Below are 22,643 nucleotides of genomic sequence, written 5' to 3' on the forward strand. Positions count from 1 at the left end.
TTTGGATTATTTCAAAATAAAACGACCTTTGATGCACATCCGCTAAAAATAGAACAAAAAACCTGTTACCTGTTTCACAGGTTATATTTGACATGTGTCCATGTGTGATTGGTTAGAAAAAGTTATTTTATTTGAACATTTTTTTTTTACTAATAATGATTTTAAAAATCAAAACTTAATTTTTTTTTTAAAAAAAATTAAAACTAAAATAAACTGAAAACAAAACCCACCCCTTGCCTAAAGCAACCCCACCACCACCGCTGGCGGTCAGAGTCCCTTACCTGATGCCAGCTGTACCCCGGACCTTCCTGACCAGCCCCTCCCCTGAACCACCTTCCCCCACCCTAAAACCCCCCTCCCTCCTCTCGAAAAAACTCATCTCCCCACCAGCAGTCGCTCCTGCCAAACCCATTTCCCGTTTTGTCGCCACCCCTCAGGCCGTCTCCACCCATTTCCCAGGTGGCAAAAGATGCAATGACGCCACTGAGCTACTATTCTCACTCTCTAAGTTAACCCACCACGACCACCACTTGATTTTGGGTTTTCTAGTGTTTCGGGTGGTGGTTCAAGAGGGGAAGGGGTGGAGACGACCGTCAGAGGAGTGAAATGGGTTCGCCGGCACAATTGAGATGGTTTGGGCGCCGACAGAGCAGGGTATTACGGTGGGAGGAAGGTGGTTTAGTAGAAGAAGTTGGCCGGTCGAGGTCTTTGTGTTGCCGGCGCCGTTAGGAGGCTCTCTGCTGGCGCCGTGTTAGGAGGATTTGGCCGCCGGCGTTTATGGGGAAGACACCGGCATTGAGGGTGGCTGGGAGGTTTTTTTCAGTTTATTTTTTTTATTTTTTTATTTTAATTTTAAGTATTTTTTTTTAAAAAATTTTAAGTTATTTTTTTTTGTATTTTCAGGTTTTTTTTTTTAAAAAAATTGTTAAACAAAATTGACCAATGACATTGTGACACGTGTCACTATTAACCTATATAACAGGTTACTAACCGGTTACGTTCTATTTTTGGTGGATGTGCATCAAAGGTCGTTTTATTTTGAAATAATTCAAAGGTCATTCTATTCTTGGAAGACCGGTGAAAGGTGATGTTATTTTTGACAAATTTTTCTTATGTATTTCCTAAGAATTTTGAGTGCCAACATAAAATTGGTGCAACCAAACAAGACCTAAATTAACTTTTTTAAAACCAACAAAGTGCTAAAACAATGAATTTATAACGTCAATTCTTTGGAGTGGTTAAAGACCCTATTCACTTCACCTTTTAAAAAATAATATTAAGTAAGCTCTATTATTTTAAATCAATAACTATAAAAAAAATTAATAATAAATATAATTCTTGTTAAGCAAAAGAAATTTTGGTTCAATAAAAAAAAATTTAGTTCGGAAAAATTATGGTGAAGTGAATTGGTTCTCTTTTTTTCATTCAAGATTTTTACAACCAAACAAGGCCTTTTGTAGATTTTTACAACCAAAAAACGGAAAATCGAAAACATTCCATAAATATAAAAATTACTAGGCCGGTCAATTTATTATTAATTTATTACAGTCTTCCCGAGTATGATCGATCATCAAACTGGAGAAAACAACACGTAAAACTTTTCAGCTGTTAAGTGTTAACGCAGAATATCAGAGGAGAGAGAAACTGGGAAAGTGAAGATGAAGAAAGACAAAGGAGTTGCATTTCCTGCGCCAAGTTCCAATGGCAGTCAAGAACCAGATGATAATCATAACAATAATGATTTTCCCGAAGATGCCAATCCTCGCCCTTTTCGATTCGCCGCTCGTAACGCTTCTTCCAAATACGATTTCGTCAAGGTTTCAATCAATGATTTTGATTCAATTTTTGATTCCATTTTTTGTTAATTTGATTGATAAATTGTGGGGTTGATTTTAATTTTTTTGGGTATTAGGTTAAAGTTTGGTTGGGTGATAATGCTGATCATTACTATGTTTTATCGAGATTTTTGCTGAGCAGAATGTTGACTGTTACCAAGGTATGATTTTTGATCTTAAGGATGGTTTGTGGTACATGCAATTGTTTTAATTTGAATTGTATGTTATACTTGGTGTATTGCATTGGGTGTTTATTAATTGTTATTGTAAATTTGGGTTTGATTGAATTGATAGCATGCAATTGTTTAATGTCAGATAATTGGGTGTGTGTTGATGGTTCTAACAATTACAGATTGAGAAGTTTGATTTTATTTATTTATTTACTTATTTTTTTTTTTTTGGGGGGGGTGGGGGGGTGGGGGGGTGGGGGGGGGGGGTGTATAGCCAGAAGGTGTAGGCGGGATTGGATCCCCGAACTTTTACCAACTAAGATAATTGACATCAGTAGATGGGTATAGGTGAATTAATTGCATGCACTTATGAAATATGATTTGTGCTGTATTCTTTGCTTACTTATGCTCTAAAACCTTCACTGGTTTTTAGTAGTTCAAACCCAATTTGATATAGGCCTCATTATTTATTTATAATCGGTAAGATACAGGGAGGGCCCTCCACCCTATCACAGGAATGGGGGATGAGGATTCGAACCCCCACTACTTGTGGGGTGGGGGGGGGGGTGGATGGAGGGACTGACCATCCCTCCATCTTTAATGTGTTGGATTGTTAAAAAATTGTAGGTTCCTCTTAATTGATAAAATTCTCATGATATAATATGTTTCAGTGCTCGTGTAGCAGACTACCTTTTGCAAGCATCTTTGTTTTGTCTAATAGCTGTTGGATCACTACATTTATATTGCGTAAATACCGGTCTTGCAGTTTTGTTTGTGATTAGAGACCATGTTTGAGCTCTTGATGTTGAATGATTGTTTTAATAACCTTTATTTTGATGTTGCATTTTGTTGCACTATCTTAGATTCCTAATCATGTAGCAATCAAGATTGCTTTGGAACTTAAAAAGCTGCTTATCGACAACAGCCTGCTTGATGTGTATGTCATCGGTTGTTTTTTTGCTTTAAATGATTTAAGTGTTATTTTCCATGGAACTAATAAACGATACTGTCATCATGCAGCTCTCAGAATGATCTGGAGGCCAATCTATTTAAGGTATACATTATATCTTATGCTCTAATTTTTAGACATCAATTGATACCATTTTCCCATAACACTTTCCCAACTGATGTCTGTTCAGGGATACGAGAATGTAGAAGCATGTTAAAAAGTAACATCAACCAACCAATAGAGTTTTAGCTAACAATCTTTTATTCATGGATTTTGATGGTTAGCTAGAGTTGTTTTGTCACATGTATAAATATTGACTTAATACTTCCCCTCTCCTAAAGAGGATGTCTATGTTGACTTTTTGCAAAGTCGGAGTGCAATCAATGAGTTACATTTTAACTAAAAATGTGTAAAATATTGGGAATAGATCAAGTATCCATTTGTTGACAACAGAAGACAATGAAGTAGAACAACACAAAACCAAAGGTGGCAATCAATTTGGGACACAAAAATTATTTGGTTTTCTTGTGCATGTGGTCTGTCACTGTTCTTTGATTCCCTCTGTTAATTCTTCGTAGGCACTTAATTGTTCAAATAAGTTTGGAGAGATGTGATGTAGTTATTGATTTTGTTGCTTGAAATTATGCATAAGTCCGAACATCCACTTCTTACTTGTCTTATTAGCAATGTAAGGCTTTAGATTGAAGAATTTAAATATTATGGCTCTTAGCTCTGTATATTTAGTATATAGGTAGATTCTGTATTGCTGTTTAATAAAAATTACTGCGTATTAGGGATTTAAACATGAACTCAATGGTTTTATGATCCCAAATTTGATGAGGGATTAATTATTCTCCAGTAGTCCGGTTTTAAAAAAGCGAATGAAGAATGGAAGGGTTGATCTTTCCCTCTTCGTAGCCTATATAAATTTTGATGTAATTTGATGTCTTCATGACTTCATGACCATTGCAATATGATGTATGGTATCAAATGTATTTACAAACATTAAGATTGACTGTATTCAAAATGTGATTTCATTAAACCTTCTTATAGGACTCTATTTGCAGCTTATGGAACGTAGGGGCTATGGTGAAGAGTATATCAATCGTTATAAGATGATGACCAGGTTAGTGCAATGAATATATTATTCATCTTGTTATTAGGTTTATTATCTTCTTTCTATCTAGGGTTTTATTGATCTCGCACTCTCGCGTTTTAGCTATTATTTCTAATTAACGACAGTTAAAAGTACTAAAGTGACAAATTTCTATTTATTTGACTTGTATATCCTTTCATGTTCCTTTTAGGTTTCACCATCAGCGGGTGCCACTGGTCATTCTTGTCTGTGGAACTGCTTGTACTGGGAAATCCACCATTGCTACACAACTTGCACAAAGACTAAATTTACCAAACGTTTTACAGGTGAACCTGGTTACATATTTCTACTTGTATGAATTTCTTTTTGTTTGTTAATGGTGCTTCTTAGAGTTTCTGGAGAGGGAAATAACTTTCCCATGATCTTTTTGTATTCGTATCATTCTTATTGCTTTTCTACCATTGCAGACTGATATGGTGTACGAATTGCTTCGCACATCTACAGAGTAATATACTTGCCTTTTCTCACTTTGAATTTATAAGATAATTCCGGCATCCAGCTGTCATTTGAACTCTTATCTTAGGTCTTATAGTGCATGATGGACTGATCTCTGCACTGATCTGACCACAATCATGAGTTGGGAAACACACACACACTAACACTCTGAAGATACCCTTAGAAGAAATTATGTGTTAAACAGAAATCATTAATACAAATTACGAGATAACAAAAACAATAAAGTATGCAAAATACCCTTTGCACAGTTGTCTCGACGATCATTGAATTAAATATTTTTAATTATTTATTTATAATTTTGTGAAAGAGCATCTATAAACGTTAATTGTACTTGAAATGATGAAACTGGAGAAAAGATTATTTGCGGTAGTTTCACATAAAAGATTATTTATGGTAGTTTCTGCAAATGTTTATGCTACTTTTAAAATGTATGCAGAGCTCCGTTGACATCTACACCTGTATGGGCGAGGGAAATTGATTCTTCTGACGAGTTCATCACAGAATTCTGTAGAGAATGCAGGATTGTTCGTAAAGGTGATAACTATATATCCTAGCTTAAATCTTGTTTTAGTGCATAATAATTTATAAATGTACCAGCATTAATGTTTTTTTTATTATTTTTTTATTTTTATGTGAAACTCTCTACTTTGTTGGATGTTGTGAAAGAAGCTGGAAGGAAATGAAATATTTCTTTTATATTTAAAATATTAAACATCACCAAGGTGAAGGCACTAGGTAAAAAAGTAAAGTGCATCTTATATACTCGTATAAATATTTTTCCTTCTCTCTTCCCTTTCTTCCATTTTTGATCATAATCTAAAAGCAAACATAGGAGGTTTGACTGAGCATCTTTTATTTGAATAAAGAAAGTTACCAAAAGCTAGACCACACCTACATATATAAGTTTATATATATATATATATATATATATATATATATATATATATATATATATATATATATATATATATATATATATATATATATTTTATTTAGTTGACACGTTTTGACTTTAGCACTATTCACACACTTCCCTTTGACCGTGTTTTGTGCTTTATACGTAATGAAAAATATAGTCATGTGGGATCTTGTTAGATTCATCACGTCATATACTTTCAAAATATCAACTTTTTATAATTTTTGTTTATCGATAATTAGAGGTATTAATGATTGAATAAGTGCATTGGCAAACGTGACTAAAGAAACGTGTCAACTAAAAATAAACAGAGGAAGTATTATTTTTCCCAATTTTGAGATATTTTCTCCTGCATCATCAAGAATTTTCTGTACTTTTGAGGGTTGTCTGCCTATGGGGAGGGTATAAAGGGTAGGGAGAATCACATAGCGGGTCTGCTCCTGGTGAGGCTCAAACTATTTATCTGGGATAGGAAAGATGAACGCAATGCCACCGCTTCATTCTTTGAAGCTCCTTCATGAATGTACTATTAAATTACTTTCTTTATGTGGGATTATAAATGAGTCTTATTATTCATTTTTTCAGGTTTAGCTGGAGATCTCAAGAAAGCAATGAAAGATGGAAAGCCTATTATAATTGAGGTACTCTTTGCCTTTTTCTTTAATTGTTTGTCACTGATGGACCTTAAAAGCTATGGAGGGAAATTAACTTCTTGACCCAAGTGTTACTTTCATGATTAGAAATGGCAAATATGATGTAATTATGCTTTTGTGATTTACATATTTATTTCAGGGAGTACATTTAGATCCTAGCATTTACTTAATGGATGATGATAATAAATTGTCCATGAAAACACAACCAAAAGTTGAAGAAACAAAGGTTGCATCTGATCCATCAACTGATAATACTACCTGCCAATTACAAAACCAACCTGCTGATAATGGCGAAATTGATTCTGGAAGTAGACACCTCTGTGCTGAGAATACAAGTACTGAGGAACCTGTATCCTCTGACCAGATGCATGAAGCTCTATGCTCTCTTGCTTCAGTTAATATCGAAGATAGAGTCTCTGATGATAAAGGTTGGCACTTTTTACTTTTTTTTTTTCTTCATTTGCTATACTGAGAAAGAAACTGTTAGGTGCTTCTTTGTATAGAGTATTGATTTCATTTGGTCATTTATTTGCCTACTTTTGATAGATCTCTCCAAACAATACATTAGTTAAGTTATTACAGTGTAAGATTTTCTTACTTCTTTTACGGTTTTGCAGTTGAGACTCTCAAAGAAACAAAGATTGATGAAAACCCTCAAACAAAGAAAGAGAGATCTGGGGCTGAACCAATCATTGTACCTATTGTTCTTAAAATGGCTGAATTTGACCATGAGGTATTCTGGTATTCTAGCTTAGATTACGAGGCATTCTGAACCTTTTCTTGTTTGCTTCACTCTTTTATCTTTCTTTCTTTCTATTTTTTTTAGCTATTAGAATTATGCTATTCATATTGAATTAATGTGAAAGATAGGAGTAGTGCTCTAGGAGTCTAGGGTCTTGAGATTAACAAGTGTTGCTTGTAACCCTCAGTGCTGATGGACTTGAAAGAGAGCTTTAATGTGGATTTTGAGTTGTGTTTTTCATTACTCAAAACAAGGATTTTTTTGGTCTTTCATATTCTATTGAAGTCATTGCCCATGTATTTTCCATAATCACAATTTTCTGGTAGCTTGTTGCTTCCTTTTTTTTTTTTTTTTTTTTTTTTTTTTTTTTTTTTTGGGGGGGGGGGGGAGATCACTAGATCCTTATGTAGCGCATTTTGGCCAGTGTATGTTTGCAGATGCCTTTGGCATGTACTTGCTTTCTTTTTCATAGTAGTAATTACTTTTTCTGCGGTAACTATAATTGGAATTTTCTGGACTTGTGAAGGCATTACTCGAGGAATGGATCCCAACTTGTACATTCAGTGATAACAGTGTTGTGAAGGTAAATTAATTGATTCTGTTCTTTTGTAAAAAGCTATGCTTGCAACTGGCAAGTATCTAGGCTGTCAAATTTCCCCTTCCCATTTCGTTACTGGTTCTTATCACTGTTGAAAAATTTTCTGGTTCTTATCACTGTTGAAAATTTATCTGGTCCTTATCAGTGTTAAATTTTTTTACTGGTCCTTATGTGATACATAGAAGTTTAGAACACCTGCTTTAACTTATTATTTTATTAATTTTTGATATCTGTACAATTGTATTTGCAGTGTGGTTCTGTTTATGATGATGTTGCTGTTAATTCCTTCATGAAAGCAATGATATCAAATGATCTCATGTATCACATATTCACATTGTTCCTTTGTTTCTTGCTTTGGTTACTTATTTACTTTTCTGCAGGATAAAGATAAGCTAATGAAGAATTTAAAGATTATTCAAGACTACCTTTGCTCATTTGAGTCTCAGGTATGCTCGTGTTCCTTCCTTTTCCCTCTCTTGTTTAGGGCTAAAATTTATTCATCACCCCTGACTTGGTTGGGAAGAGTTAGGAAGAATATGAAGAATAGGGATGTGCATGAGAATTAGGTATTTGACCATAAGGGATGGAGGAACATTTGTGTGGATGACTATACGGAATGATCACTTTTGATTCATGTAGCCGACCCCACTTATGGGATTAAGGCTTTGTTTGATTGATAGATTCATACCCCTGACTTTACGAAACCTACAAGGCCACAGCTTAGTCTTGTGAGTAGTCTGTGATGGTTGGCTTGGTCACACACTTCATGTAGAAAATGGTTTTCCATGGAGGATTTGGTTCTCATAATATATCCTCTGCAAAAGCAGGTGAATGGTTCAACTTATAAGATCATAGACAAATCAGGTGCAAGTGATGGTCTTCTAATGTCTAAAGATTTTATTGTTGGATGCAATTGCTTTGTTCAGGTTAGGGTGTAAAGGAGATGAAGCATGGGATGGGGATTTTACTAAACTTAGAGAATATGCCTTGAGCTTATTTCATGTCCTTGTCTTTGTTTCTTATTTGCTATTCCCTTTTTTATTACAGGGTCTAACTGTTGTGAATATATCTGCAACAACATTCCCCCAAACCTTGGATTGGCTGCACAGCTATCTTCTTCAGGTATGAGCATCTTCCAAGATGATTTGGTCTGATGCTGAATGGAAGAGGCCAGAGGCAAAGAAAGAAGGCTTCTTGTAGTTAATTACCATTAACCATAGGCATAGATATGTTTCGGATTGATGTAAATTCTGTTAAATGTCATTTCTGTATGCTTTTTTCCCTACTAAGAAGTTTTTTTTACCAGTGCATTGAACAAGGTACATCTTCTGTGTCTACCCCTAAACAGCAAGCCAAGAGCTAGAATGGATGCACGTGTCAATAGTGTTACCCGGTATGTTACTTGCTATAAGCTGTACTTTCCAAATTGATCGTGAAGCATCTTTCCGTATTGTGCTAGTGACTTTTTTTTTTTTTTTTTGTTTGAGCTGCCCTTTCCTCGTTAGGAAAGAAAATTAAGTGGGTTTTACTGAAGGAACCCCAACCTAAGTCTTAGATTGATGGCCTTCTGCTGTTGCAAAATGAGGTTTTAGTAACAATCACTTCACCTGCTTAGATTGATGGCTTTATTTGCCTGATGGTCCTGATGGGAGTTTAAACTGTCTACTCTCTTAATTATACTTTCTAGTTTCTTATACTAATAATCTGTAATAAATCCATAGTGAATGGATTATCTTATAATGGTTAAACTTTATCTTCCTTTCACCTTTTTGACGCACTTTTCCCTATCTTTTATTTAACATGTCTCAGGTGATGCTATCATGGTCTTGACGCCATTACTGAACAAGGAAACAGGTTGACATTGAATCATCAAGTATGATCTGATCATCAGACAGGGGTGGTTGTTGTATACTTTCTTGTATTATTTTTTATCCACAATAAGATCCTGAAGGAATTAAGGTTTTTTGTCCAAATAATCCTTGTTAAAGGGTCTCTTAGATGTATCAAAACAAGTGAAAAGATACGAATGTTGTGTATTTTCTAGAATTTCCTCAATAAGATGCTAATTTATTTTGTAGTAGTAAGCCCTAACTGTTATATTCAAAACTCAGAAGGTGTTTTATGTTGTAAAATGTAACTCTCACTTGTATGATCAGGAGATGTTAATATTATGCCAACTATTCACACTGATTTTATCCTATTGCGGATGTCCAGATCTGGCTATCAACTTTCTTGCCCGGTTGCTTATACATTTACAGATGTAACTACTGATGCAAGTGTTGATGAAACTACTTTCCTAGGAGTACAATATCCGAGTTTAGATCTCGTAATCCCAAAGCTGTTCAATTGTCCTGTAAGGGCTGGTTGTTTTGTTGATAAGATGATCTCCTCTCAGTATTTTTCTCTCTGCCAACTTCTCAATGCTGATCATATCATAATCATCCAACTTGAGATCGAGGGCTCCAATATTCTCTCTCATCCTGCCATCATTGAAGCTCTTTACTATTACACTAACTCCCTTCTGCATTCCCCATCTCAGTGCAACCTGAAAAACAACACATTCATTCGCGTCATGTCATTCAGACTTGCAAATCATATAGAGTTGCCAGAAATGGAATATTTGTTGCTAAAATATAATACCTGAGCAGGAGTTGCTCTGTGTTTTTGAGCAATGGACTGGATGATGGGGTCTTTTATTATCGACGTCGAGCCCCAGAAATTTCCAGGACCACCAAGGGGCATATATGCACTCACATGAATCTTATGCTCGCTACAAAATTTTCTCAGCTTGTTTTGCCTCCACATTGGGTGCATTTCTACCTGCATTTCGTATCAAACACCAATTATTATTTATGCACAAGTTAATACTTGTCATATAGTGATCTTTCTTTCCGATATTTCTTCTGTATCAAAATAATTGTAACATCTTATACACATCTCAACCTAAACTTTCGTTGAAAACCCAAGTCAAAGCATACCTGATTAACAGCAGGACATACAGAAGCAAAATTCATAAGGTGCTGAAGTTTTCTGGTGGAAAAATTGCTAACACCAATAGCTTTGCAGAGGCCTAATTCAAGGCATTTCTCCATGCCTGCCCAAGTCGATTCCATGTCCATCTCTTCGAAATCCTCCTCGTTCGGAACCGGGTATTCCGCCCATGATTTGAACCTTACGGGCCAATGCACCAAGTACAAGTCCACGTACTCCATTCCCAAATTCCTGTTTCACATTCCCAAAACATATCTTAAGTAACATGAGCTTTCACAATTTGGCACATAACCAAAGAAAGTTGTTCATTTCACCTGATCTTAATCCTAGATGAAATGAACCAAGAACAAAATGTACATGTAAATATAGTACTGTGTCCCTAAATAATAGGGCACCCTTATCTTACATCGTTTCAGGATACAAAAGAGATTGTGCTTACTTTAGAGATTGATTGAGCGCGGAAACTGGATCGTCGTGATCACTAGACCAAAGCTTGGACGTAACAAAAATGTTTTTTCTTTCAACCACACCATCACTAATTGCCTCCGTTAAGGCCTTTCCTAGAGCTGGCTCGGTACCGTATATTTTTGCCGTGTCGTAATGCCTATAGCCCATCTGCATAAACAAATATTGCACCCTAGTTACTAATCTAGTAATGTATCCATTACGGAGTATAAAGAACATACATTCCCCAACTTGCGAAAAAAAGGCTCAATTTCAAAATACACTTCATCTGTCTCTAAATGTTGTTTCTACTTTGACAGTGATTGTCTCACGTAAAAAGTCAAACACCATTTAAAAACAGAGCGAATTAAGATGTCAATGTCATACCTTAAGAGCCATATGAATGGCTTTTTGTGTTGTTTCATGATCATATGAAGAAGAATAAGTGCCTAATCCAAGAAGAGGAACAACATTTCCAGTGTTTAATCTTGCTAAATTTCGCCTCATTTTTGTAGTCTCTCTCTAATTTGAGTTATAAAAATACACTTTTAGTTTGAAACAAATAAACTTATGAAATTTCCTTGGAAATGTCTACCTATATATACATTTCATGAAAAGTCAAAGATTTAAAAAATATGTAACAATGAATAAATAATTTTGTATAATATAAAGAAGTAACCGTATCCTTTAGACAGTTCAGCAAATATTATAAACTAATGTTTTAATGTGTGTCCTTCGAAAGAGGGGAGTTAATGAAAGATTATAATGTGATTAAGGGGATATTAAAAGCAAATCATAGCCTTAGGATTGTGATTAAGGGGAAATTAAAAGCAAATCATAACCTTAGGATTTGCCTTGTCTTTTGGGATTTAAACTTGTGATTTCTTTGATTTTAGGAACTTGCTATGATGTGGTCTCCCATTGCCCAACTCTTTACCACATTGTATTCTTGAACATCCAAAATATTATGTACACTATAGATTATGTCTTGTACTTCATTAATCTTATGATCTTTCTTTATATTCTCATTTTTTGGGGGAAATAATAGAATGTTAAGATCAAGGTTTTTTTTGTCGTTTATTGACATATAATTGGGAGGGGACTGGAACCTAACCACTCAAAACTGATCCCCGAATTCGGATTAGCCCAAAGGGTGAACTGAGTGGAACACAAAAAAAAAAAAAAAAAAATACGATTAAAAAAAATGTCTTTATTGTAAGACAATAAACAATGTACTACCTCCGTTACAGATTATGTGCAACGATTAGACATTTTCCCTCTTTGCATTATGTCAAATGTCTAATCGTTGCACATAACTTGTAACGAAGGTAGTACAAAATTTCATAACATATATCACATTTTCATACAATTGTTATGACATATTGATTGTATGTAGTATAATTTTTGTTGTGCAACTGATTGTACAATGTGCATGATAGATCACTAGTTGTGTTAAGCAGGTGATTATTTTTACTTCGTTTTATTATTAATATTATGTATACATCTTGTAAGAAAAAAAAAATAAAATGAAAATTCACATCCGAGTACATTATTTATAGATCATAATTAAGAGAGAATATGAGAATTGCAAATTAAACGGATTATTAATAAGACCTATTAAAGCTTTTGATATTTTTTATTAGAGAGCCAGAAGGACGGGGATGAGAATCGATGTCATGATATCTTGAAACTGGGCGGAACCCTAACGGCTTAGCTATCCCTTTGGACGTTCGAGCACGTAATAATATACGAGGGAGTACCGCCAAGGAAGGGTGAGAGTAGTTTCTAAGAGAGGGAGCTAATAAGTTGCTAAAGACTACAAATCGAATGGATTATAGATTTGCCAGCAATCTACGATAATTAGTGTGACAGTACATATTTGTGCGATATTGTGAGACTATATATACTTGTATTATTAGGATACAATTAATTAATTATAATTTATATTAACGAAATATATCTCTGTTTGACTTAAGAAACCGCCCACGCTTTCCAAAAGTCATTATGAATTAATGACGTAACTCAGATAGTCAGATGGTTTAGTGTATACTACTGTACTTGTATCAACAACAACGCTATTTTGCTATCTTAGTTTCCAACTTCTATGCGTTGGCCATAATATATATCCAAACCGACGAATCGCAAACTTCATTATACTAATCAACAATTAGTACTACTCACTAATCACTTTAGCTTACCATCTATATTAAAAAATAAAATTAAAGTATTTTAATGAAGTGGAACACTAACGTTATAATCATATGGCTGCGGGATTTTATTTATATGTTATCATAGATGAAGGGTTATTTATAAGTATTAAATATTTAAGACTATTTGGTGTTATGTATAGAGATCAGATCTATTTTATATACTAGTCCTCACATGTATTACATTATTATTTGCAAAGAATCATCTCCATCGTTCATTCCTACCTCAATAGTACATCATGAAAATTGGTCAAGACGTGTTCGGCACAATATAGCTGCGAAGGTAGCTGTAGGTGTAGAGGTAACTGTTAGCTGTGTAGGTAGCTGTTAGCTGTCAACAAGCTGTTAGTTGTGAAGATAAATAATTTAAATATGTGTGTTCGATAAAGTAGCGGTTGACTAGCTGTTATATATTAAAGTCAATATTTTATTTTTAAAACTATAGATTAAATTTTCAACAGCTACCTGAAAAGCTACCTCTAATTTCAAAAGCTAATCTTTCTAGCTTTTCATAAAAGTTACCTCCACCACTAAAAGCTACTCTAACCACTACTTTGCCAAACACCCACATTTTTTGTTAAGTAGTGGTTTGACTTGGTCAAACCACTAAAAGCTACTCAAAAGCTAACGCCGAACATGTCCCTAGTTTCCTAATCTCTCTTTTTTTTTTTTTTTTTTTTTTTTTTTCTCTTTCTTTTTCTTTTCATTTTTAGTCCAGTATTTAGGGACTAAGCACTTGGGAGTAGACGGAGGAGAAAGGGAAACTTTTCCCTTAAGCACCCTCAATTTCAAAGATTCAAACCATAAATCTATACAGGTTCTATAATTGATAAATAAATGTTTAAATCTTAAATTTTCACTTATGTGAATTAACTCTTTCACATAAATATTAATTAGACATCAAGTGTATGTAATTGATGTATACATTATAATTCCTTTTCTCAACTTTGACTATGTGTATAGCGTATTATGAATGTCAACTAACTTAGCTAGTAAAATCTTGCTGATTTTAAAGATCACATTCGCCTATTTCTTAGTCTGGTCATTAGCATTTTGTTATAAGGCCACTTTTAATAATTAATAATTAATTGATGTGATGAATTTTAGTTATCAAGTAAATTTCATTGATTATAATGATTCATTGAACCCATCATTTATCAAACCAAAACTCCAAAAGCCCAAGTGACCCTTAATAATCCAATAGAGTCATAAGAAGTCGCATGAAACTGTCAACTGATTATTTAATTTTAGTTAATTTTGTTAGCTCAAATTCAAGGTTCAACCATAAACTTGGAGATCGACTCCCTACCAAAATACTAACAAGTCATCACTATAACAATTTTAAAACAAGTATTATCACCCCCAAAAAATGGGAGTTTTTGGAGTTGACTTAACTAATTTCTAATTAGCTAATTATCAACTAATTAAATTGGACACCTTAATGTAAAATTGTCAACCTAAACACTAAAAAATAATTCTAAACTAATCCTCATTCTGTTGGTGTTATGATATCAGTAAGCAACAATAAAGCTTGATTTTGTCCAACTAATAAGGTTGACTAAGATTATTAGTTTAATTAATTATTGACTTTTGATATGATTATGACTCAAAGGGGTTGACTTAACGTTAAAATGTCAACCAATAATAGAGACATTAATTAATAATAAATTTTGCCTACCCTTCCTCAAATCACGTTGATTTAACGTGAAGGACAATCACCGTACATGACCTCTATTAAGACGATGCTGATTTTGTCAACGACCGTCCCAACAGCATGGCTTCGTAAGGGGTATGAAGTGATCATGCAGGATCATAAAGATTTGATTGGATCTTAATCGGTTTTCTTTAGCGGCCACTTGGGGGCACAAAGAGTTGCGATGTAAACAAGATTTGATCTCATATCTTATGTTTGTTCCCCGACAAAATTTGAAATTATTTGTGTGTCCATAATATTGTACACTTTCAAAATAGATACAAAGATGTATATGTACAAATTTCTTCTATGAAACTAATGACTAGCTTATACATCCTCTACAAAATTTGATACTCTTCACCTGTGGCTAGTACTACACTACTACATTCGCTAAAAGGCGAAAAAAATTGACTCAAACATAAATGGCTAACACAGATCTATGAAGCAAGTGTATTGTTCCCTTGTGGTCCTTATTCATTGCAGCTTTCGGTAATCAGTAATACCACTTAGGTCTGAATTCTTCTTCCTGTTCTGTTAGCTCCCTATATTGGTACCACTCACTTCCACTCTTGCCCACAGGCAAGGGAGACCGAACAAAAATTTCGACAGGTTTTGGAACGTGAACATTAAAATGTAGTTCATTATCATCAGGAAGTTCAGGAATTGGATCTGACATCCTGAGCTCTTTGCTAATTGGTTCGATGGTTATCCATCCCAGGCCGGAAATTGCTATATCAGAAGATGGTCTGCCATAGAAAGGATGATATTAGAACATATATGAATCATGATGGAAATTTTTTGAAAGATTTGACCTACAAAATATAAAAATATCACAAATCATAACAATGACGATTACAATTGACTTACCTATCTGGGTCATCAAATCTTAACTGCAATCTGCGCTCTGTTTCAAGTCCATTCCAACTCTCTGCTCTTTGCTTGCTGGTCGGAGGTGTAAGCATAAGTCCTATTTCTTTCTGAAACCATAAGTCCATAACATCAATACAAACCATCGACCAATATCAGTAGTGGACTAGTGGTGCATACAAAACAACAGTGCATTCATATTCATGCATAAATTATTAGAAGTATATGAATGAAGCCTACATTGCTACATTCTTGCATGTAATAAAACAGATTTCATCAACTCCATCCCATAAAGATATTTCCTTCTTTTCTATTCACAGTACCAATACACCAGCTTAATTTAGCATTTAGCAATGTGCATTGGAATTTGAGTAGTCGATGATAATAATGAAAAGCATGTCCTAGAAGAATAGCTTACAAAATTACCTTGTAAAATTCATCAGCTTCTGCTGTAGGCACTATGTGAATCTGCAAGGCCTTTGGTCCATAGAATGTCAATCGTGTACATGGGAGAACCTGAAATTTGTAAGAATAAGAAGCATCTTAGCCATGCAAGGTACACCATTACAGTTTCATAATTGTAACAACTAACATGTGAAGATTAAACCTTTAAAACATCAACTCTGACAAGACCACCCCAGAAAATTGAGAAACCCTCCATTCCACGGGCACCCGAAATGGTGTCTCGATTGCTCTGAAACATATGATGATTTGTTAATTAGGTAAAGCAGATATGGGTGTAGATGCAGAGACATGAAAGAGAGGGGGGAAAAAAAAACAGCAAATACACATACAGGAATTGATCGACCCTTCAGTCGACTTCGAGGAGCTAGTAAAGGTAAGTCATCTGTGGGAACAACAGCACCTTGCCTATGGTGGAGATGCACTCCAGGAGTGTCGTATAATTTCTGTAACATTTCACTTAAGATGCTGAGTGAACAATCACAGAATAATAGCATCCTAAGAAAGAAAGAAAAACCTTGGTGTTTCCTTACCCCTCCACTAAAGAAGGCATCAATGGGAATAGGACCCAAGGTAGTTCCTGGAACAGCAGATTGAATGGGCTTATATTTTTGAGCTGCTGCGGCCACTGGGTCCCTTTCTCCCATCAACACTAAGTTTGAAAGACAACAAATGACATGAGAAGAAAATTTTGGCACCAAAGACAAATATAATCAGTAAGGTTTTTTTTTTTTTTTTTTTTCAATAGTTAGAACAGGAGAACCGAGAATGAGGGTGGAAAGAGATCAATTTTTCTACTGCTAACAGAAGAGTTGAGCAAAACAAGCCATAAATTCAAAGGTTTGGACACTAGCCAAAGGACTTGAAACAAAAGCAACCAAGATTTCAAACTTACTTAGTAATGCAGTGATAAATGCTGATTTTCCAACATTAGCCGAGCCCTACAAAAACAGAAGATTATTAACAATAGTAAAGAATCTCAAGAATACATAATAATATTGAGATGCAACACATGAAAACCACCCATTTCTTCACAGAACTACACCACCCTCGCCATGGTCCATAGAAAATAAAATCACAACTATACAAGAAAATAATACATTTTTATTTTGCAAAACACTACTTTTTCCTCTTTTAGAGTACCATACAGTCCATTTGTGGAAGATATATCCCTATATACAAGTAAGAAGTCATTATGAGTTCCATTCTTAATGTTTTTTGACTTCCATTCTATATGCTTCGTCTTAGCATGTCAACTTTCCAAAACAACCTCATATTACAGCACTTAGCTAATCATTGACTTCAAAGTTAGACAAACTCATACGAAGTATAACATTGGAAACAAATGCCAAAAGCTGACATACAAAATGCATTCTATTTATGCAAATTATTGGATGAGCTTCTGAACAAACTGGCTTCAGCCAATTGTTAATTTAAGGAATCACCATTGATGCTGACATTAAACCTTTTTGCAACTGCATGATAGATACTGACTTATATTGACCAAAAAGCTAAATTTAGCTATTAAATAAGAAGTGTACACCTCTTTTTTTTTTTTTTATTAGGATTCAATTGAGTTTGAACCCTAATAATCTTGGGCAAGGAAGTATTCTTGAATTAATTCTTTCCTTAAGAGAAAGTCTATTTGCTGGAGATACTACTAACTTTTTGCTTGTAATAAGTCTTATTGCATTCTACACACACAAGGCTAGCATGTCTTGTATCAAATAAGCAAGAGGCAAGTAAAACAAAGCCGGTCAAGATTCTGTTTACACTGCATATTAGCTCCAACGTAGAGATCAAGGAACCTACTAACCATGATGTATACATCCCGTCCCTGCAAAGGAAACAGAAGCCATCAATACTGAGAAATAGCAAAGAAACAGAACTAAATAAATGTCTCAGATTTGCAGATAAAATTGTGCTTCTTACTTCTTAGGCTAAAGTATTGAATACTGATCAAGTCTAATTCCAGTAGTTTTTCATACTCCTAAGTCCTAACTAGCAATTTTAATTTTGAGGATTATTGCAAAACTTTTCACATGCACAAGATATGGATCTGGACATGGACACCACACAAAGGCAATGCCTCTGAAATTACAAAATTTGTACAAAAGCTGCCTAAGAATAAACATGCAAATGACTAAAAAAAAAGTGGTTACACGGCCTACTACCACAGACTCCACAACTACTTCAGCCTCTGACTCAGACTCTAGAGCATTTATGCAAATGCTACACAAAATGCCTCTGCCTGAGAGTAAAGACATGACTAACTCTCACAGCTTTCACCAATTATCAAACATTGCAGATCAAAGAAAATCAACAAACCTTTTTCTCCTCCTGGGTTTCAGCAACAACTCCAGATATTCCAACCAAGGATTTTGAACTTGTTAGGTGAACACTTAAGACACTGAAATATAAACAAAATTGATTAGAGATTAAATGGAGTAACAACTAACAAGCAGACCACACATCAATTGAGGAAAAAATTAAAAGAGAGAGAAAGATGGGCGACAAGAAAAAAATGATATTGGACCTGTGAAACATCAAGTACTATAATAATGGCTAGGGAACATATTCAAAAGACACTAGCTATTGGCAAGTGAAGCTGCCCTCATTGAACTTATGCATTAACATCACCTCAAAGCCTCCAACCAGCATATCTCATTGGATACTATATATGAAGATAGCAGATCAGCTGTGTCAACTCAAGAGTCAACAAAAGAAAACAGAACAAGTGCAGAGGGGAGCGAATTGGCCATCAGTATTCAGTAAACAAAATTAGAAGAGTGACAAAAGTGTTTATCCCAAAATCACTTCCTAGATCACATACGCTACCTTATACAACAAACTTTTATTTCCCCAATTTCATAAATTTGGAAGGGAAAGGAGAAATATAGTGCCTAAATATTACTCCCCTAGGTCAACATCCAGAAAGAATTCTTCACATACATCAATCCTTGACTAAAAATGAAAATCATGTTTACAAGTAACATTTCCCATACATCAATCCTAGACAGTTCTGTAAAGATGGGCTTGAGCAATGTAAAACTTACTTGAGTTTTTTCTTTGTAGTAGCCTCAACTATCCAATCACCAACACAATTCATGTCAGTCCCTTTAGGAAGGAGATCAATCTGGATGGAGGTGAGTATAAGAATTAATAAAAAGCTAGCAGTATAAGTGTTACTACACTCAATTGGGATCTCAGGAAGGGAAATAATTACCTTGGTCACAACCAATATTATTGGATTTGCACCTGTAAGATCACGCACACGAGACAAGAAACTGCCATAGAAGTCAACAATATCCACCTACAAGATTTAAATTATAATTAACTTTATTGACCACTTGAGGCATCTCATACCTACTTAACTAGTAAGCACCAAATGCTTAAATTATATCTTTAACGATATGACCGTATGGTTCTTTTTAAATGAAGCAAATCTATAGAAACATTTAAATTTCAGTCTACCTAATACTATATTGACAGAGTAACAGTCAGCATTCACAAACTTTGACCAAATGTGGCCTATAACTTTGAAATACAAGGAGTATCTTTCAAGATCATGAAAGAAAGTATTAACAGAAAAGTAAATAAAATGCAGTGTGAGAGAATAGGTGCATTACTGCCTTTTTTCAAATTTTTAGAAGAGAAGCGAAAAAGATCTTTCTTATGGTTAGAAATTTGATGCTTCACTGATCACTCCATTTACAGGATTTTAATGGCTTTTAACTTTCTCATCATAGCTCAACAATATAGACACATTGTAGAGACAAGATAAGAAGCGGTAAACTCTGGTTACAAAGTTACAAACTCAAACCAAGAATATTACTTTCATCACATAATAGTATAATACACAAAGATCATGCTACATATTTTGAGGGAATATGTAAGCAGTTCAATTGTTCAAAGGCACAAATGCACAACTGCACAATTGATCATAACATACTAGCAAGTACACAGCCAACCTTGAGTTGGCCCTTCATGTCCACTTAAATTTATTATAAGATTCTATAGAGGAAGATCCAGGGCACCCACCTGAGCTCAAAAGCCAGGGAAGGGGTTTGTCATTAATCTAGGGAAAAAGTAAAGGCCATTCATAATTCTTAGCAAAAATGTGATCTAGGGTGTTAAACAATATACAGAACATAGAAGCTGCTAGGCCAGTTGGAAAAAAGACTACAACTCATGCCAGAAACAAGTTTAGTGAGCATTCTGATTAGCTTACCAATTTAACAATCAACGCTTTCTCATGGCGCAAGTGAGAAAGCTTATCACGTAATTCCTCAGCAGTAACAAACTGCTTTCCTCCAGCATAACCTCCATGCCCACCAACAGCAGTAATCATATGTCCATGTGAAAGAAGACGACACCTCCCACAGATAACAGTTTTGAGCTGGCGATGCTTCTTTTTCTGAGTCCAAACAGAAGTACAGTCTAAGAACTTTAAATATCTTAGGCGAGCTTTAATTATCATACAGTGCTCTAGGCTCTAGCTCATTCATCAATCAGTCTACAAGTAACCCAACATAACATTCAGCATGATTATATCAAATATCATAAAAATCTAAGATCACAAATAACCTAAAATAATCCACTTATCTATTGTCCATTTGCCAATACTTTCCTAATGGCTGCCATATATAGGTACAGAAAGCCCAGATATCAACAAACAATAAACTTTGGGCAAGCAATTATGAGTTAAACCCTGCTTTTGCTATTGCGGTCATACAACATACGCCCACGGCCCACCATCCGGTAATAGTAGTCACATTGATAGAGTAAGTTGAACTAGCAACATGACAACTAAATCCTATTAATAGTCAAATTGTAGCGAAATTTGAACTAGCAATGTGACAACTAAATCCGAACAGAGAAGTACATACCAAACCCACAATCACATCATTCAATTGTCCAATCCCGCCAGTCCCCCACCCCAACTTTCCCAATTAACCAAAAAAAAAAAAAGGTGGAATTTCACAAAAACCCAACAAAATAGTAACACAAATTTGACTAACACATGTAAATTCACAAACAGAACTACTATTTTAAAATAGTACTAATTTCATCATGTTCATCAAACTTAATAGAACTACCCATACCAGCGCATAGGTATCCGGATCAACAAAACCCGGAGCATCAACTTCCTGAATCTGCAAAGGAGCTCCACAACCATAACAACAATCAACCGAATTCAATCCCTTAAATGACCCACTTAACTTCTCTTTCTTCTTCCTCTTCTTATTGGCAGCAAGAACCAATTTTGAAGCAGCTTGAGCTTGGTGGTGCTCCAAGAAGAGCTGCCCCCGGGTGGGAGCGGCAGCCCCAGCGCCTTCGGTTCCGGTTTCGGAACCCGAAATTGGAACTTGGGTTGGTGGGTTTTGGGGATTTCCATGGAGTTGAGGGTCTGAATTTGGAGCTGCTGTAGCACTGCATTTGATGAGAGAGAATTTGGGAAGGTGGGTTTTGAAATGGAGGTGGGAATTTGAGAAGGGGTTTTGGAATTGGTGAGGAAGAGAGGGAAGAGAAGGGAAGATTGAGAAGGTTTTTGGAGGCATTTTGATGGAGGGGTTTAAGGATAAGGAGAGATTTGCTGAAATGAGCATATTGTATTTGGTATTTGTAGGTTATTGTTAATGAATAAAATTAAGCATCATTCAAAATTATAGCTAGTTTATGGATCCAGGCGATACCACGGATTATTACATGAAAATTAACTTATCATTTATATACATTGTAACACATGTTTGGTAATTAGCTTAGATGGCTAAATAGTTAATTTTGCACTAAGTGGTTTGGGGTTCGAATCCTAGTGACGATGTGTGGCGTCATCAAGTGTTTGTGAACTGACGTGACGTCATGAATTGTAACTGAAGTGACGGGGAGTAATTTAGAAGAGTCTACGTGGCGCATGGACGTTTTTATAACCGTCTTTTAATATATTAATATAGATACATTAATATAAATGTGCTTGATAAGACTATACATGAGTTTCATGAATTTTATGTATAAGTGGAGCCTTGTTACTGTTAATTGGCAAATTAAACATGATTTATTATATTTCATTCGTCTCTTTATTAAGTAGTACGACTAGTATCTACTTTTGGTAAAATTCTATAGTAATCATCCTTAAAATGACTATTATTATACACATTTATTATTCTCTGATTTTTTTAATTTAGTTTATATGTCAAAAAATAATTATAAATGTTAATTCATATTTTTAAATTTATTTTTTGATTTATTAAATTTTTAAAAATTAAGTTATGAATTATTATTTTTTTTTTTTTAAAGAAAGTTATGAATTATTTTTAATTTCACTAAGAATAAAAACAAATTTTTGAAATTAATTAAAAATTTATAAAAACAATACAAAAATTATTTCAAAATTAATAGAGTAGATTCCAAAAATTAGATAAATGACTTATAATTAATTAACATTAAAAAATGTCATAATTAGCTAATAAAAAATTTATTATAATGATAATCATTATAAGGATG

The 22,643-nt window shown here is 34.6% G+C and overlaps 3 protein-coding genes across 3 annotated transcripts; 1 reads left to right on the forward strand and 2 right to left on the reverse strand.

Annotated features, from left to right (window-relative positions):
• Positions 1–1,506: 1,506 nt before the first annotated feature.
• LOC110689344 lies at positions 1,507–9,643 on the forward strand. Its single transcript, XM_021866122.1, has 16 exons — positions 1,507–1,817; positions 1,913–1,996; positions 2,869–2,942; positions 3,026–3,059; positions 4,022–4,080; positions 4,262–4,376; positions 4,518–4,555; positions 5,003–5,100; positions 6,068–6,123; positions 6,275–6,563; positions 6,753–6,868; positions 7,404–7,460; positions 7,856–7,921; positions 8,523–8,597; positions 8,782–8,868; positions 9,285–9,643. The coding sequence occupies exons 1-15, from the start codon at positions 1,659–1,661 to the stop codon at positions 8,836–8,838; spliced, it is 1,377 nt and encodes a 458-aa protein (XP_021721814.1). The 5' UTR covers positions 1,507–1,658; the 3' UTR covers positions 8,839–8,868; positions 9,285–9,643.
• A 79-nt stretch (positions 9,644–9,722) lies between these two features.
• On the reverse strand, positions 9,723–11,417 carry LOC110689345 (NADPH-dependent aldo-keto reductase, chloroplastic-like). Its single transcript, XM_021866123.1, has 5 exons — positions 11,298–11,417; positions 10,906–11,081; positions 10,454–10,697; positions 10,116–10,295; positions 9,723–10,020 (listed from the first exon to the last, which is right to left on the reverse strand). Exons 1-5 carry the CDS (start codon positions 11,415–11,417, stop codon positions 9,793–9,795), a joined length of 948 nt encoding a protein of 315 aa, XP_021721815.1. The 3' UTR covers positions 9,723–9,792.
• A 3,572-nt stretch (positions 11,418–14,989) lies between these two features.
• Positions 14,990–21,805, reverse strand: LOC110689346 (putative nitric oxide synthase). The gene is made up of 13 exons (XM_021866124.1): positions 21,245–21,805; positions 20,371–20,556; positions 19,366–19,452; positions 19,196–19,275; positions 18,468–18,549; positions 17,956–17,976; positions 17,035–17,080; positions 16,673–16,791; positions 16,472–16,585; positions 16,285–16,371; positions 16,104–16,193; positions 15,678–15,787; positions 14,990–15,556 (listed from the first exon to the last, which is right to left on the reverse strand). The coding sequence occupies exons 1-13, from the start codon at positions 21,746–21,748 to the stop codon at positions 15,304–15,306; spliced, it is 1,779 nt and encodes a 592-aa protein (XP_021721816.1). The 5' UTR covers positions 21,749–21,805; the 3' UTR covers positions 14,990–15,303.
• Between the last annotated feature and the right edge of the window lie 838 nt (positions 21,806–22,643).

The sequence above is a fragment of the Chenopodium quinoa genome, unplaced genomic scaffold (genome assembly GCF_001683475.1).
Source record: "Chenopodium quinoa cultivar QQ74 unplaced genomic scaffold, ASM168347v1, whole genome shotgun sequence".
Lineage (NCBI taxonomy): Eukaryota > Viridiplantae > Streptophyta > Magnoliopsida > Caryophyllales > Amaranthaceae > Chenopodium > Chenopodium quinoa.